The sequence below is a fragment of the Girardinichthys multiradiatus genome, chromosome 4, assembly GCF_021462225.1.
Source record: "Girardinichthys multiradiatus isolate DD_20200921_A chromosome 4, DD_fGirMul_XY1, whole genome shotgun sequence".
In the NCBI taxonomy this organism is placed as follows: Eukaryota; Metazoa; Chordata; class Actinopteri; order Cyprinodontiformes; family Goodeidae; genus Girardinichthys; species Girardinichthys multiradiatus.
The window spans coordinates 28,892,877-28,909,382 of record NC_061797.1 but is presented as its reverse complement, the minus strand read 5'-3'; the positions used below and the strand labels follow the sequence as shown (position 1 = coordinate 28,909,382).

The following is a 16,506-nucleotide window of genomic DNA, read 5'->3' as shown; positions in this document are numbered from 1 at the left end:
CAGCCAATCAGGTCAGCAGTAAAACCACCTGATGTCTGAACCATGACTTCCGTCATCTTCTTTGTCTGTTTAGTGCAGTACGTTGATCTGATTTCAGATTCCTGGACAGCTATGAGGCTTCTCTAACAGAGCTTCAGCACCAAAGGGAGCTCACCTTCAAAGCCTTTCAGCTACAGAGCTAAAACCTGGATTCTGAGGAAAATCCAAACGTCCAGGGGCGTCATGTCTGTGCTCAAAATCCTGTGCTGTTTGCTCATAACATGTTACCTCAATGAGGGGAAGAAAATTAAAGGAAACAGAACAAGTAAGTATCAATTGATCAGAAATTTTTTTTGTCTATTTATCTTTATCAATGAATAGAAAATTCATAAAGATAAAGACAGAGTGTCGTACAGCTGACTGATTTTGCAAGTAGTTATATTTTATATTTGTACTGGAAGATTGTACTGGTGTCATCTTGGTCCATGCATTTCTTAAATGCAGTATGTTTTCACAAGTTTATATAAACTTACATTTCAATTTTCAACTAAACGTCTGATTGCTAACTCCAAAAGATATGTTATAATAATTTCCAAGATGCTCGGTGAAAAAGTGCAAAGTTTGGCTTTGGATTTTGCTTATATTTAACTTTTGGGGAATTTTGCGACATTTTCCAATTTTCTGATCACGTATTTGAATTTAAACCATCTTTGAAAAAGATTTTTTGTCTGTACAGTCTATAGACTTCATCTGTCACGCATTGCCTTGTTTGAAAGTGATTTGTCATAATAATCCTGGTTACTATCATTGGACTGTAAACACTGTTTCTGTTTTTGTGCTGTTTGTGTAGCTTCTGGCTCGTACACAGATCCATCTGTGTATACTTATATATTCATGCCAAAATGTGGCAACCAAAGTCAACAATTTGTATATTACAGAAGTCTGGATGTAGATGTTTTTGTGCTGGCTCTTTCTCTCTCACTGAGTGTAATAGTTTTCTGTCAACATGGATAATCCAGGGTTGCAGTGAGTAAACCAAACAAAGAAAAGGCAAATATCTGCTTTTATTGCTTTTATAGTTATCTTCAGATCTGACACCAAAAAGGGTTTTGGATTTTTGACGTGAATATGAAAAGAGTTACAACCAACAAATATTGTGAAGGATTTTTAGGTTAGAACCTGCAGTGTTTTAGATGAATAACTGCTGGTTTTAAAACTTGTAAAGCAATGAAGAGTTGATGTTTGGCACAGATCAACCATATGAGATCTGACTAATTTTGCTGAGTCATTTGTGCATGTCTGCCAACCAATCTGTGCTAGCTTAATCAGATGAAAAACAAACTGTCTGAAGCAAGTGCTTGATCACAAATCTCATTTTACTGTTTGATGTATTCAAGTTGCTGTGTGGAGATCTGAGGAAATATTTAGAGGTTTGTCACAAACACTGTATTTATCGCCAGAAATGAGGCATAAGAATTAAACATTATTCTTGTTTTTGTGAACATACTAACATATTTTCTTTAAAAAATGTAAACTATTTGGTTAAACTCAAGACAGCACTGGTTATGTTTTGTATTTTTATGTAATTTCTGGGGATAGAATGAGGCGTTATGATACAAAGGGTACATTAAATTAGAGTTAAAACATTATTTGGACAACCAATCGTTTTTCTATGTCATAAAATCATGAAACAGTTTAAGAGCAGAATTCGAATAATGTCCGAATATAAATCAGTTCAAAAATAAAACTAATAACATAATTTTCACAAGGTACAGATTTTTATTTGGGGTTAAATCACAGGGTCTATTACTTGTGCAGTGGATGTTGATTGTGAGGTATACATCATTTTATGTGTTCATTTGTGCTGGTCTTGTCAGTAAGTATATATCTTTAGCAGACGATTTGTTACTTTGATGGATTTTGATTTGTAAACATAATGATTTGAATAAAATTAGGTAGGAAACAAAAGGTGTGAACTTGCAAATTCCTTATTGAACATGTTGATAACATGGATAATTTTGATCATTTGAACTAGTTTTATGTTATTTATATTTACATATTTCGGATGTAAAAATCAATTAGTCAAAACATACTTTCCGATCATTAGTCTAGTTAAGAAGGGGAATGAAAGACACACTTCCTAATATCGCCATTAAACTTTGTTTTAAATCAAATAGAAAAACTAATGTGAATTTAAAAACATTCATAATTCACCTCAAAGTAAACCCATCCAGTAAAAATCTTGTAATCTAGGAGAACAAACATAACGAGCCGCACTTCTGTTTGATTTCTGAGGTATAACGGACACAGAGGTGGGGGGCGTCCTCAGGGTGAAAAAGCCATATGTCAGCTGTTCAGTCTTCAGACTGTTTTTGGGAGGTGAGGACACCTGCACACTGGACCCTCTGCGGCTGCACACTCTCACCTCCTGTGGTTTCAACAGCAGTAATCCCCTCATCATCATCACCCACGGGTGGTCGGTAAGGTCAACTCCTGCTTTCTGTGCACTTCACTGAACACAAATACCCAGAACCTGACTGCAAGAGAGGAAATGTGTTCAAAAAGCTTTATAAACAATGATTACTACTGTTTACTCATACAAAAAGGCCCCTATTGTTTCATATATTAACTGTATTTTAACATTTTGCTCCAGCTTTTTGATTCCAGCTTAATGATCATCCTTGTTTTTTTTTTTCAAGGTGGATGGTATGATGGAGAGCTGGGTGCTCAGGATGGCCACAATTCTGAAGACCAACCTTGTAGATGTCAATGTAGTGATCACCGACTGGCTGAGTCTGGCTCATCACCATTATCCCTTAGCTGTGCAGAGCACACGCACTGTGGGCAAAGATATAGCTCATCTGCTGCAGTCTCTTCAGGTCAGACTCATTACCAATGTGCATGCACCACATTTAAAATGAGAAACAAAATGTATTAAAGTGTTACAAATCCCAAACAGAGAGAGTACCAGTACCCAGTCAGAAAAGCTCATCTGATCGGATACAGCCTGGGAGCTCACATATCTGGGTTTGCTGGAAGCTTCCTGCAAGGTTCAGATAAGATTGGGAGGATTACTGGTGAGTTTTCTTTTACTGTCCACCCTGTTTTTCTAAAAAAAAAAAGAGAGAGAGGTTATTATTGCACTAAATGCAATAACGGACAAAAATATTGCAGAAAAGCCTAAAAGATTTTTAGGACCTTCTCTTGACTTGGAGAGAGAAAACATCTGGCTGAGATCAGTAGCAGTTTCTGATATGAGAAATGTGACTCTGCACCCAGGGCGCCATTGTGTTGGGGATCAGCATTAACTACCAGAAAAAGTTATTTCTTTCCGTTGCTTATTTGCATTTCCATTAATGGGGTGTGTAAACACTGTAAGACAACAGACACCATGGGTGATATGAAGCTTTGATTCAGTGCTAAACTAAACAACCACTATGTTTTAAAGCAATTTTAAATGCTTTTGATAATTTCCAAAACTCAAAATCTGAAATATTTGACTTTAATAAATAATTTTGAGGAAAATGCTGACTATGTATGTATGCTATAATTTTTGTAACGTGTCTTAATCGGTGTCGCTTGAAGGTCTTGAAGGTCATTAATCTCAGTGCGCTTTTGTTTTGGTTAAATAAAGCTATTTAACCAGAAATACATTTTTTGCAAATGAATGAATAAGTGGGAACAAGGTTTTTTGCATGCATTTCAGCACCTTGGACAGGGTGTGCAGCTGATCAAATCAAAATATTAGAATAATGTTAATAAAGATTAAATGGAAAATAACACATTTAAAACAAACCATGTTGCACTAAAGTGCTGTAAAAAATAATTAAGCAAACCAAAAACATTAAAAAGTCATTAATTTAGTCGTAATATATACAATTAATTAAAAATCAGCTGAAGACATTATGTTTATATATTATATAATATTATAAAACAAGTCATGATATTACAATGGCTTTGGGTTTATTTTAAAACATAAAGATAAAGCAGGTTTAAAAGTCTGAAATAGCCGCTTCAATGACTCTTGTTTTTAAGGGATAAAAACATTTGCACATCATTGGTACATCAAGAAAAGGAAATCTTGTGGTTATTTCAACCCACCAAAAAGCAACATGTAAACTGATAATGGGACTGGGCCTAGGAAGGAACTTTGAGGAACTCCACATGTAAGAAGCTGAAGATTATTATTTATTTGTCAGAACTGATACTGATACCTGTCTGTCAAATATATATTTGACAAATAAAACGTTGGAGATTGCTGTGATACAAGGCGTCACCTTGTTAAAATGCACGAGGATGGCAGCAACCTGTATCTACAGGAAGCTCTACTGTACCTTCTACTGTAACTACTATATGCATTTAAACAGCTTGTGAATAATGTCCTGACCTGCCAAACAACTAAATTTAGGTTTTGAAACAGTTTTGACCTAGGAAAAATCATTTTCTTTAATACCAACATAAAAAACGTGTTATGTTTGCACTATTTTAAAATTAATTTAGGTTTTTACATATTTGTGAACTGTTGGTCTTTGTCCTCATTTTTTCCATTCTTTTGGAAGAAGTATTATGTTTGTTTGAAGCACATTTTCTTTCTACTTAGGGCTCGATCCAGCAGGGCCGCTGTTTGAGGGCATGTCTCCCACAGACAGGCTTTCTCCCGATGATGCAGAGTTTGTAGATGCCATCCACACCTTCACCCACGAACGTTTGGGCCTAAGTGTGGGCATCAAGCAAGCCGTGGCACATTACGACTTCTATCCCAACGGAGGAGACTTCCAGCCTGGATGTGACTTTCATAACATTTATGAACACATAAGCGAGTACGGGATCCTTGGTATGATGAATAACACTGAAAACATGTTTTAAAATACAGCCTATGTTGTATTTATTCTCTCAGAAACAAAACATGTAAATGGGCAGATGGCCCACTATCATTTCAGATTTCAGAACATTTCATTCCTTTCAACACTATAATCTTACAGCAATAAACAACAAAACTGAATTTATTTACAGGGCCTTGCAAAATTATTCAAACTTTTTCATATTTCATCATGTGACAACCAAAAACAGTGCATTTTATCTGATAGATCAACACAAAGTGGTGTATAATTGTGAAGTATACGGAAAATGATGCAGGGTTGTCAACATTTCTTTTAAAAAACCCCAAAAACGTAGAAATGTGGCATAATATGTATTCAGCCCCTCTTACTCCGATACCCTTGTATTAATTCTAGTGCAATCAATTGCCTTCAGAAGTCACCTAAATAGTCTCCCCAGAGGTTTGCTACTGTTGAGTGAGCGAACAGCAACATGAGGATCAAGAAACACAGCAGAGAGGTCAGAGCAAAGTTGTTGGAGAAGTTTAAAGCAGAATTAGGTTATAAAACAACATTTTAAAATTTGAACATCTGACAGATCATTGTTTAATTCATCATCTAAAAATGGAAAGCGTATGGAGCAGCTGCAAACCTACCAAGGCATGTTGCTGTGGATCCAAACACACATGCTGGGCGAGAAGAGTAAAAACCAGAGAAGCAACCAAGAGCCTTATTGTAATTCTGAAGGAGCTGCAGAGATTATCGGTTCAGGTGCAATAATCGTTTGACAGTATAGTCCTACACCCAAATCTGGCCTTTATGGAGGTGTGACAAGCAGAAAGCTAGTTTTGTAAGAAGGTCTGAGGAACGTCTGGATTGCCAGTGGAAGATTGTTCTCTGGTCACAAAATGTAGATGTTTTTCTTCAGCGGAATAAAGCTGGTTAGAGTTGATGGGAAGATGGATGGAGACAAATATAGGGCAATACTAGAAAATAAACATTAGATGCTGCGAAAGACTTAAGGAAGGGATGGAGGTTCACCTTCCCAAAGCTACAATGGGACGCTTTACATCAAAGCATATTCATGCGTTTGGCTTAATTAAAGTCCAGACTTGAAACCAACTATTGATCTGTGGAAATCTTGCTTACATATTAAATGTCTTATCCAAATAGAAGATGTGGCAGTATTGGGGTTAAAAGGATACTAAAAATAACAACACTGAACCTTTTTTAAGTAATGGCCTTTTTAGTGGAGTAGCTTTGTAATATAACAATAACAAGACTGGACACCATATGAAATGGTACTTAGGTGCAACAACAAAGTAAGGCAACAAAAATGAACATTGTGGTTATAATCTGTGCTTGTTTTATTTGAGGCAAATAGTAAAATCCAGAACAAACCTAAATATGTGTGTTTTTGGTGCCAGTCAGCCAACAACGGTTTTTTTTTGTGTGTTCATCTTTTGACCAGCTGATCCCATCATGTGTCATTTTCAACCCCCTGCAGATTAGAACAGTGTGTTTAGCTGTCTAAAGCTTTTTCTGGTTCGCTGATCTCTATGCTCTATCATAACATTGTAATTCCTTAATTACCCTTTCCAAATCAAAACATTGGTGGTTTGGAGGCCACATCTTGGGCTGCAGTTCATCTTTTTGATGGTTGACAGTTTGATTTTTATGCATTTAATTCCCTCCGGTCCCACAGACGTGGCTCTGGAAATTGCAGTCCCCCTCAATTGAAAACACATCTGTATAATCTGACAGCTGTAGCCACATTAAAGAGTTTGTCATCCTTAGGAGTTAATTGACAACATGTGCTGCCCTTTGCTTTGTCCATCCCTCTGAGCTGAGCTGCCCCCAGGCCACAACCAGAGATGAGATACAGCTAATGAGAAGATGTGACAAAAAGAGGCAATCAGATGTCAGAATTTAGGGATAATGAATGCTCAGACACTATCAATAAATTGTTTCAAGATCTCATCATCAAAGAGTAATGCATCCTATTTTTTCTGCCTTCACACAGGCTTTGAACAGACTGTCAAATGTGCTCATGAGCGCTCCGTCCATCTGTTCATGGATTCGCTGCTGAATAAAGACAAGCAGAGCATGGCCTACAGGTGCAGCGACAACAGTGCTTTCGTCAGGGGTATCTGCTTGGACTGCCGGAAGAACCGTTGCAACACGCTGGGCTACGACATCAAGAAAATCCGCACTGCACGGAGCAAGAAGCTGTACCTGAAAACAAGATCTCGGATGCCTTACAAACGTGTGTAAAAACTCTTTCACCAGGATGAGCGGAAGTACATGAGCAGCACCACTTAACAATGGCAGACTGGGTCAAGCTAGGGACCTTCAATTCTGTTTCTAGTAATCATTTATTTACTTTGATAATAAACGATGCAGCTTGTTTATTTTGTGCCATGTCTTACGGTATTAAGACCTCTTGAACCTTTTCACATTTTGCCGCATTACAATCACAAACTTCATGTTTAAGTGGGATTTTTTGTGACTGACAAAGTAGTGCATAATTGTGAAGTGGAATAAAAATTATGCATGGTTTTCTGCATTTTTTTAAAAACAAATTTTTAAACTGTGGCGTGTATATGTATTTAGCCCCATTTAATCTCATGCCCTTAAAACAAATAATTCAGTGCAACCAAATGCCTTCAGAAGGCAGCTTATGCACTACTTTGAGCTGGCCAAACACATAAAATCCCGATAAAGTTTTTTGTTTAACATGACAAAATGTGAAAAAGATTGCTGTTTAACAATCAGGAATCCATAGCTGTTTGGTTTGTTTCTCTGCAGTCTATCATTACCAGTTCAGGATCCAGTTTGTCAATCAGACAGAGAGTATCAAGCCGTCTCTCATGCTCTCCCTGCAAGGAACAAAGGATGAGAGTGGAGACCTGTTCATCACAATGTGAGTACTGTTGCAGCCCCCCATCAGATCTGGTACACAGTCCAGCTGGGCTCCCTGCTGACTCTGCACAGAGAGAAAACAAGTTAGAGAGCAGCTGATAAACATGGAAGCAACTCCAGCTGCTGCATGAAAGAAAACCATGAATAGAAATGGAATAAATTATTTAAACATAACATGATTCACTGACAACTGTTTATGTTATGCGCCAGTAGAGAAACCTCATCTGGTGTCCTACTTTAACTGTGGGCCAGCACATCAACAGGATGTCACTCTGTAACAACAATACGAGGATTAAACTATAACTTTGTCTTGGTTTCCTTTACTCCTTCCTAAACTCCCTGCCATGTAGAGATGAAGGCATTCATGGAAACACAACCTTCACCTTCCTGATCACACTGGACAAAGACTTGGGAGAGCTGATGATGCTCAAGCTCAGTTGGGAAATGTCCGATCTGTGGAAGACCATGTGGACTCGCATGCAGAGCATCTTTCCTTGGGGTGGCCAGGAAAGTAAACCTCAGCTGATGGTGGGAAAAATCAGCGTCAAAGCAGGAGAAACACAGGACAGGTACAGCGGCCATCAGTTCTTTACACGTTAAACATGTTTATGATTTTACAGGCACGAAACTCAAAAGGTTAAAGGCAAAAATAATAATTATTTAGACTAGGTCTTCTCCTCATCACAAAGTTAAGATTTCCTCATTAGGTAAATTCTATATTTACCTGAAAGGAGTAGATTAACAAACCACATCAAGAAGCAGATTTTTAAAAATGTATTCACTTCTTTTTGAACAAAAGTTTAACTGATCAACAGTTTTACCGCTGAATGCTTAAGTTTACCTTTCTTTTCTAGTCTGTGACGTTCTCAGATGCAGAAAATCAGCTTAGCCCCTAAACCTTGTTTATGTGTTTATTTACTGCCTTGCTGGAATCAGCCAAACCTCCCGTGCATAAGATGTGAACTGTAGCAGATGTTGCATTAAGGCCAGTGTAAAACAGAAATTACACATGCCACCGGCGCCAATGATTCCTCTTGCCATCATAGGTGTCCGTCTGAACTGTGTCGATAATGAGCCTGATGGTTGCTCTCCTTATCCTGCATGACACAGCCTTGTCACAGCCTTCATAATATTCAAAAATACATAAGTATTTAGAATTGCTATTCTACTTAGGAACTGTAGTACCTTGCAAAAGTATTCATACCCCTCCAGTAACTTTCCAACCACAAAATGTCAGTCAGTCATTTTCTACTTATTCCATAGTGGGTCACGGGGGAGCTGGTGCCTATCTCCAGCAGTCTATGGGCGAGAGGCGGGGTACACCCTGGACAGGTCACCAGTCCATCACAGGGCAACACACAAACAACCATGCACACACTCATTCATACACCTAAGGGCAATTTAGAGAGACCAATTAACCTAACAGGCATGTCTTTGGACTGTGGGAGGAAGCCAGAGTACCCGGTGAGAACCCACACATGCACGGGGAGAACATGCAAACTCCATGCAGAAAGACCCCCGGTCGGGAATCAAACCCAGGACCTTCTTGCTGCAAGGCAACAGTGCTACCAACTGCGCCACCGTGCAGCCCTCCACAAAATGTCAAAATGTATTTTAATTATTGGGATTTTATATGATAGACCAACACAGCGTACTGCATAATTGTGAAGGGGTAGGACACTTTAGAAATAAAACTCTGAAATCTTAGGTGTACATTTGTATTCTATCCCCTTTACCCCTAAAACAAATGCAGTGCAAGCAACTGCCATCAGAAGTTGCCTGTAGAATCCATCTACAGGTCCTTCTCAAAATATTAGCATATTGTGATAAAGTTCATTATTTTCCATAATGTCATGGTGAAAATTTAACATTCCTATATTTTAGATTCATTGCACACTAACTGAAATATTTCAGGTCTTTTATTGTCTTAATATGGATGATTTTGGCATACAGTTCATGAAAACCCAAAATTCCTATCTCACAAAATTAGCATATTTCATCCGACCAATAAAAGAAAAGTGTTTTTAATACAAAAAACGTCAACCTTCAAATAATCATGTACAGTTATGCACTCAATACTTGGTCGGGAATCCTTTGGCAGAAATTACTGCTTCAATGCGGCGTGGCATGGAGGCAATCAGCCTGTGGCACTGCTGAGGTCTTATGGAGGCCCAGGATGCTTCGATAGCGGCCTTTAGCTCATCCAGAGTGTTGGGTCTTGAGTCTCTCAACATTCTCTTCACAATATCCCACAGATTCTCTATGGGGTTCAGGTCAGGAGAGTTGGCAGGCCAATTGAGCACAGTGATACCATGGTCAGTAAACCATTTACCAGTGGTTTTGGCACTGTGAGCAGGTGCCAGGTCGTGCTGAACAATGAAATCTTCATCTCCATAAAGCTTTTCAGCAGATGGAAGCATGAAGTGCTCCAAAATCTCCTGATAGCTAGCTGCATTGACCCTGCCCTTGATAAAACACAGTGGACCAACACCAGCAGCTGACACGGCAACCAGACCATCACTGACTGTGGGTACTTGACACTGGACTTCTGGCATTTTGGCATTTCCTTCTCCCCAGTCTTCCTCCAGACTCTGGCACCTTGATTTCTGAATGACATGCAGAATTTGCTTTCATCCGAAAAAAGTACTTTGGACCACTGAGCAACAGTCCAGTGCTGCTTCTCTGTAGCCCAGGTCTGGGGAATGTGGCACCTGTAGCCCATTTCCTGCACACGCCTGTGCACGGTGGCTCTGGATGTTTCTACTCCAGACTCAGTCCACTGCTTCCACAGGTCCCCCAAGGTCTGGAATCGGCCCTTCTCCACAATCTTCCTCAGGGTCCGGTCACCTCTTCTCGTTGTGCAGCGTTTTCTGCCACACTTTTTCCTTCCCACAGACTTCCCACTGAGGTGCCTTGATACAGCACTCTGGGAACAGCCTATTCGTACAGAAATGTCTTTCTGTGTTTTACCCTCTTGCTTGAGGGTGTCAATAGTGGCCTTCTGGACAGCAGTCAGGTCGGCAGTCTTACCCATGATTGGGGTTTTGAGTGATGAACCAGGCTGGGAGTTTTAAAGGCCTCAGGAATCTTTTGCAGGTGTTTAGAGTTAACTCGTTGATTCAGATGATTAGGTTCATAACTCGTTTAGAGACCCTTTTAATGATATGCTAATTTTGTGAGATAGGAATTTTGGGTTTTCATGAGCTGTATGCCAAAATCATCCGTATTAAGACAATAAAAGACCTGAAATATTTCAGTTAGTGTGCAATGCATCTAAAATATATGAATGTTAAATTTTCATCATGACATTATGGAAAATAATGAACTTTATCACAATATGCTAATATTTTGAGAAGAACCTGTATGTCTAGGTCAATTTCCACATTACTCGAGCAGGTCTGTGAAGGTCTCGGTGGTTTGATAGAGAACATTAGTGAACAAACAGCATCATAAAGACCACAGCAGACAGGTCAGGGAGAAGGTGGTGGGAAATTTAAAGCAGGGTTAGGTGATAAATCAATTTATCAATCTTTGAACATCTCACAGAGCACCATTCAAAATGAAAATAAAAAGAATGTGGCCCAACTGCAAACCTACTCAAGACGTGGCTATCCACCATCCACTGGCTGGACAAGAAGATCCACAGCTAATGTAGAACAATCTTTTGAAGACTATTAATAGTGCATAACAAACCTGGTCTTTGTGGAATAGTGGCCAAAACAAACCCATTGTTGTAGTAAAGCCTCAGGACATCCAAACATGTGGAAGAAGGTGTAATGGTCAGATGAAACTAAAATTGAACCACTGGTGTTCATGCAAAACGGTATGTGTGGTGGAAAACCAACACACTGAAGACTCCAACCCCACGGTGAAAATCGGTGGTGGGCGCATCATGCTGTGTGGATGCTCTTCATCAGGACAGAGAGGCTTGTGAAAGTTGATTGGAAGATGGATGCATCTAAATACAGGACCACACTGAAAGAAACAACATTTAATTTACATTCAGTTTACATTTAACATTTAATTTCCCTTTGGGATTAATAAAGTATTTTTGAATTGAATTGAATTACTAATGTTGTACATCTGAGCAACAATTCTGCCATTTCAGAAGGTGAGACGTTGAATTTTTTGCCAATTTGCCAAAAAACTATAACAGACTATGCTTATAAACTGCAATCCATGGCACTCATCTATCTGTAAGCAGAAACTGAATACATATTTTAAATACAAATGTGGTTGTACAATTTGTACTCAATACAGCAGGCTACAACTGCTTCCATTGTGTTGTGCTAATGTTTTACAAAACCTGGAGGGGCTCATACACAACCGCAGTGTTCAATTTATTCTAATTAGATCTTTATACAATCCCATTGAAGGTAGTGTTCACGTGTACTCTTAAAAGAATCCATCTTTTACTGCCTTCTTCAGATTTAATTACATTTTGCTGCAACTTCAGGAAGCAGAACCACATCTGCTAACGTCATAGTTTCACACGCTTTTGTCGCCATCTAGTGGACAGTCCGTTGCTACATCTAAACAACCCTCGCTAGCCTGCAGCTTAACCACATTCTGTATTTTTGTTGCAGGACATCATTTTGTGCCATGAATAATGACGGACAACAAATTGAAGTTGCTCAAGACAAAGTGTTTGTGCGCTGTAAAGAGGACGAACCAACGCTGCGCAGAAGAAAGCACAGTAGACTGGTTAAAATGAATTAACCTGCTCAACAGATGATGATTGAATGGTCTCCAGATGAAACATTCTCTCATGTGCAGACTAAGAAATCAACAACAAAAATAATTGAATAAAAAATAGGCACTGAGAGGTTTGCCTGGAAGTTAAAAACAAGCACCTGTTGAAAATTTGTTTACAATAAACTGTGATAAATTATGGGATAAAATTATTGATAAACTACATTTTTCAGGTGTTGAAAAGCTCTCAAATTAAATCTGCACTGAAAACTTAGAAGGTTTAAATATCCCTTTGATGTTAACTGCATAAGACAAAAGTTCAGTTTTTTTATGTTACAATCACATCAGAAACGTATCTAAATGTTTGTTGTTTACTTCATTAATGTGTGGACTTTACCAATTTGGGTCAGAGGTTTACATCCACTCATCAGCACGATTGTCAATTTAGGGCCCGTTAATGATTTATTTCAAAGTTGTTTTTAAACATGGAATAATTGCGCAGCTTCAGTCATTTGCAAAGGCAAGAACTGAGTGCACAGGTCAGATCTATTTTCTTTAATTCACACAAAGAAAGAAATATACATACAACTCCAACATCACACTTTGTGTATCTATCAGCAAGGTCCTGGTATAATTCTGCAGGGATATTTGGGCACTCTTCCTTTCAGAAGAGGTAGTTTGTTAAGATGTTTCCTAGCATGTTTCTGGCCTGCTTCATCCATCCCCAAACTAGGTCTAAAACGTTTGGGATCACTTTCCTGTAAGAATGCCCAGTTAGGTCCAGGTTTTAATCAAGTATTTGCATCTTAATGTGAAGTTGAAGTATTTAGAGCTTGCCCTCCGCTTCTTTCCATTTTTTGCAATGCACCAGTGCACGACTGGCAGTAAAAATGACCCGCAGCATGATGCCACCACCACCATGCTTGAAAATTGGTACAACATTTTTAAGTTGAAAAGCCTCATTGCGACATCCCCAAACATATTTATTAATGCAGACTTCTGTCCGGAATATTGATTGACGTTCCGAGCAAGTTCAGCAGCCAGTTTGTGACTCAAAAATCCAGCAGTGAACACAGACATCAGGTGGAAAAAATTAAATAGAGATAAAAGCTTGACAGGTGAGAGGTTAGGGTGGTATTTTACTGAAACAAAAGCATTAAGAAGCTCTTCTTCCACCCATTAATGTCTCATTTACACAGACAGCAGCTCCCTCAACTGGCCAACAATCATCGCTAAACTGCGACACCTTTAAAACCGTGAACACAGTATATTCACTATTCTTTACTACGGACAAACATGTGACAAAGCATTTTGATCAGTTCTAGTTTATTACTGAATTTCAGGTAGTTGGAAAAAAAAATAAGTCTTTGCACATTTCTTGTAAATTTATAATATGCTTAAAGAAAGGCGGATGGGATAAAGAACATAAAGATCAAACAGAAACTTGATATAAAAAGACAAGAGGCATTAAAATCACCCAGTGGTTCTGAATCTGGATTTGGTTACTTTTATGTCAGTGCACATTTTCACATCACAAGGAATAAACAACATTCCCAGAGTATCAACCCACTCAGGATCACCCATACACTGCTTCAAACAAGCAAAAAAAGAAAAACGCACATAAAAGTTTGAAAATAAGAAAAACAAAAACACCGACAGCATCAAAACCCAAACAGTAAAAAGCTAAATATATCTATTCATATTTTTTTTGTCTTCTTGGGAGCTTTTCTTCAGCAACATCTGAATGAAAATCTTTCCTGTGTTCCTGTTTGGAAGAACAGATAGAAGGCATTTCTTTGTGATGAGGCCAACTTGTTCACTGCTGAACTCGGTGATACTCTGCATAGACTGATCAGTGAGAACCTGGCACTTTGCATACAAAAAACAACTTTGGGTTGCAGCCGGGCGCCGTATTTACTCCTGAGTCCCACCTCAAATCAAGAGCTAAAAATAAACATTTGCATTTGTTATCAAACAGACAATTTTTCAGTGGCCTCACTTATCTCTTAAGGTGATATAAAGTTCATTTTGAATGAGAACCACTGAAGGTTAAACGCAGATTTTAATTGTCATTACAAAAGAATTTGAAAATCTGAGGTTTTTGCAATCAAAGAGCTGATCACGATTCGGAAGTGTTTGCATACCACAGTCCTGGTAAACAAACATTTCTAAACGCTAAACCCTGCGATGTCCGAACATCTTATTTCAGCAGTCATGCACCATTTCCACCCAACTTCCGTCATGCTGCTTAATGTAGGCACATTTTAAAGCAGTTATACATGCAAAGACAGTGCAAAAAGAAAAATAAAGCTTATTAGAGGAAAACCCCAAAGAGTAAAGCAAAAAAGGATGTTAGTAGAAGACATACTGATTGTTCTCTCTCATATTAGATCAGGTGACAGCAGCAGTAACGCAATTACAAATTTGAAATCTAGACTTTGCCCCCCAATAACACTCCAAATGTACAAAGTCTTCTAAACTGCAACAAAATTTACTTAAAGAAAACTCCCCATTTCCATTAAAACTAATCTTTCACACGCTTCAGAGGCTGGGAGCTGAACTCAATGGTTTCTGATGGTTTTATTGGGCCTTTTTTCTTTGCCAGCTGACTTACTCACCAGAGAATATTCCATTTATGATGGAGTAGAAGCGCGGTACAATCAGTTTGATAACTATTTCAGTTCTGTGTTCAAAAGCAAGTGCAAATCCACCTCGCAGTGTCCAAGGTCTAAACCCTGTCCTCTCTGTCTGGTCACTAGACTACAGGCTTCTCATGCCCGTCTTGGACATCAAACAGGCTTCACCCTGAAATATGCATGCAGCCATCTCTACACTTGAACGTTATTGATTTAGTGATCCTGAGAATGTTAATTAGAACAGTAGACGCCCTTGACCCTAAAGAACTTTAATTTCATCTGAAAGAAGGGGTAAAAGAAACTCTACACCACACAATTAAGATGTTTGCCTAAGAAATCAAAAGCTTCCAGTATTTGGTTTGAAAATAGCAATCCAGCAATAATATCAATATGATTTGGCAGCTAAAACTCGTGTAACGACATTTGGCTGCTGTCATGCTAATGATGGAGACCTTTCAGAGAGGAGCTGCAGGGAAGATAAGAAAAAGAATTAAGGCCACACTAACAAAACCATGTTTCTCTCATCCATTTTGATAAAAAAAAAAATATTAAGACCACATGGGGAAAAAAAACTGCAAACTTCCCCAGGTCCCTCCTTGAAAGATCTTTTTCCAATAAAAGCTTTGTGAACCATTATTAATCTGGCTCTCAGAGGTGAGGTGGGGAAAGACTGTAGGCCCCACCAATAAACATCTTCAGTTCAAAGTTCTTTGAAACTTGCACTATGTGGTAAAGGTAACTCTTCAGAGTAAAGTGCTGCTGTTGTAGGCACTAAGAACAAAGGCAAAGAGCAGAGTGGCGGCTCAGTTCCTCTCTACCATCGGGTGCTGCTCTCTGTGCGGAGGGTTGCGACGCTGACCTGGTTGCTGTCGGTTTGCTCTCTGACCTTTGTTTCGTCTCAGTGTACCTGTATGTCAAAGAGAGTCAATATCAATGGTTTTAACAAGAAAATGAGAAACTCCATCTAAGTATTTAAAGACACATTTATCTTTAAGGCACCCCTAGCAAAGATTTGTAAAAAGCCTTTAATGAAATTCTTTCATTGCAATGGCGATATTCCATGTTCCATGATGAAAAATGCATCCTGTAATTTAAGCATCTTTATTCAGCGCGGGGGGGGGGGGGGGGTTTATCCTGCAATAAAAAATAATCGTTTTTAACAGATCACACATGAATTATTAATGGATCATTTTCTTCATTTATACTTTTCTTCTGTAAATTGATGAGTTTCTAAGAGTAGTCCCGAGGCTCTAAATGAATGGCACCCAGGGCTGTATCAAAATGCAGGAAATCATCTGCATTCATCTCCCTACTCTCAGCAACAAGCATGTGGTAAAAATTCTCCATTGACTGAAAATAAATAACAGCAATTAAAAAATAGTTTAAGGCTCCACAGACAGATATACTTTTTTGATTTAGTGCTATCCTACTATCATAAATGTAAACATGGAGTCTAAAAC

The 16,506-nt window shown here is 38.6% G+C and overlaps 2 protein-coding genes across 2 annotated transcripts in view; one reads left to right on the top strand and one right to left on the bottom strand.

Moving 5' to 3' along the window:
* The first annotated feature begins 58 nt into the window (after positions 1-58).
* On the top strand, positions 59-12,609 carry lipca (lipase, hepatic a). Its single transcript, XM_047362963.1, has 9 exons — positions 59-304; positions 2,275-2,459; positions 2,679-2,858; positions 2,939-3,056; positions 4,580-4,813; positions 6,820-7,062; positions 7,605-7,719; positions 8,069-8,287; positions 12,305-12,609. The coding sequence occupies exons 1-9, from the start codon at positions 223-225 to the stop codon at positions 12,435-12,437; spliced, it is 1,509 nt and encodes a 502-aa protein (XP_047218919.1). The 5' UTR covers positions 59-222; the 3' UTR covers positions 12,438-12,609.
* Positions 12,610-13,719: 1,110 nt separating this feature from the next.
* Positions 13,720-16,506, bottom strand: part of adam10a (ADAM metallopeptidase domain 10a) — a 43,097-nt gene continuing 40,310 nt past the window's right edge. Inside the window, exon 16 of the mRNA XM_047362962.1 lies at positions 13,720-15,953. Coding sequence (XP_047218918.1) covers positions 15,850-15,953 — 104 coding nt within the window. The 3' untranslated portion in view covers positions 13,720-15,849. The remainder of the gene's footprint in view (positions 15,954-16,506) is intronic.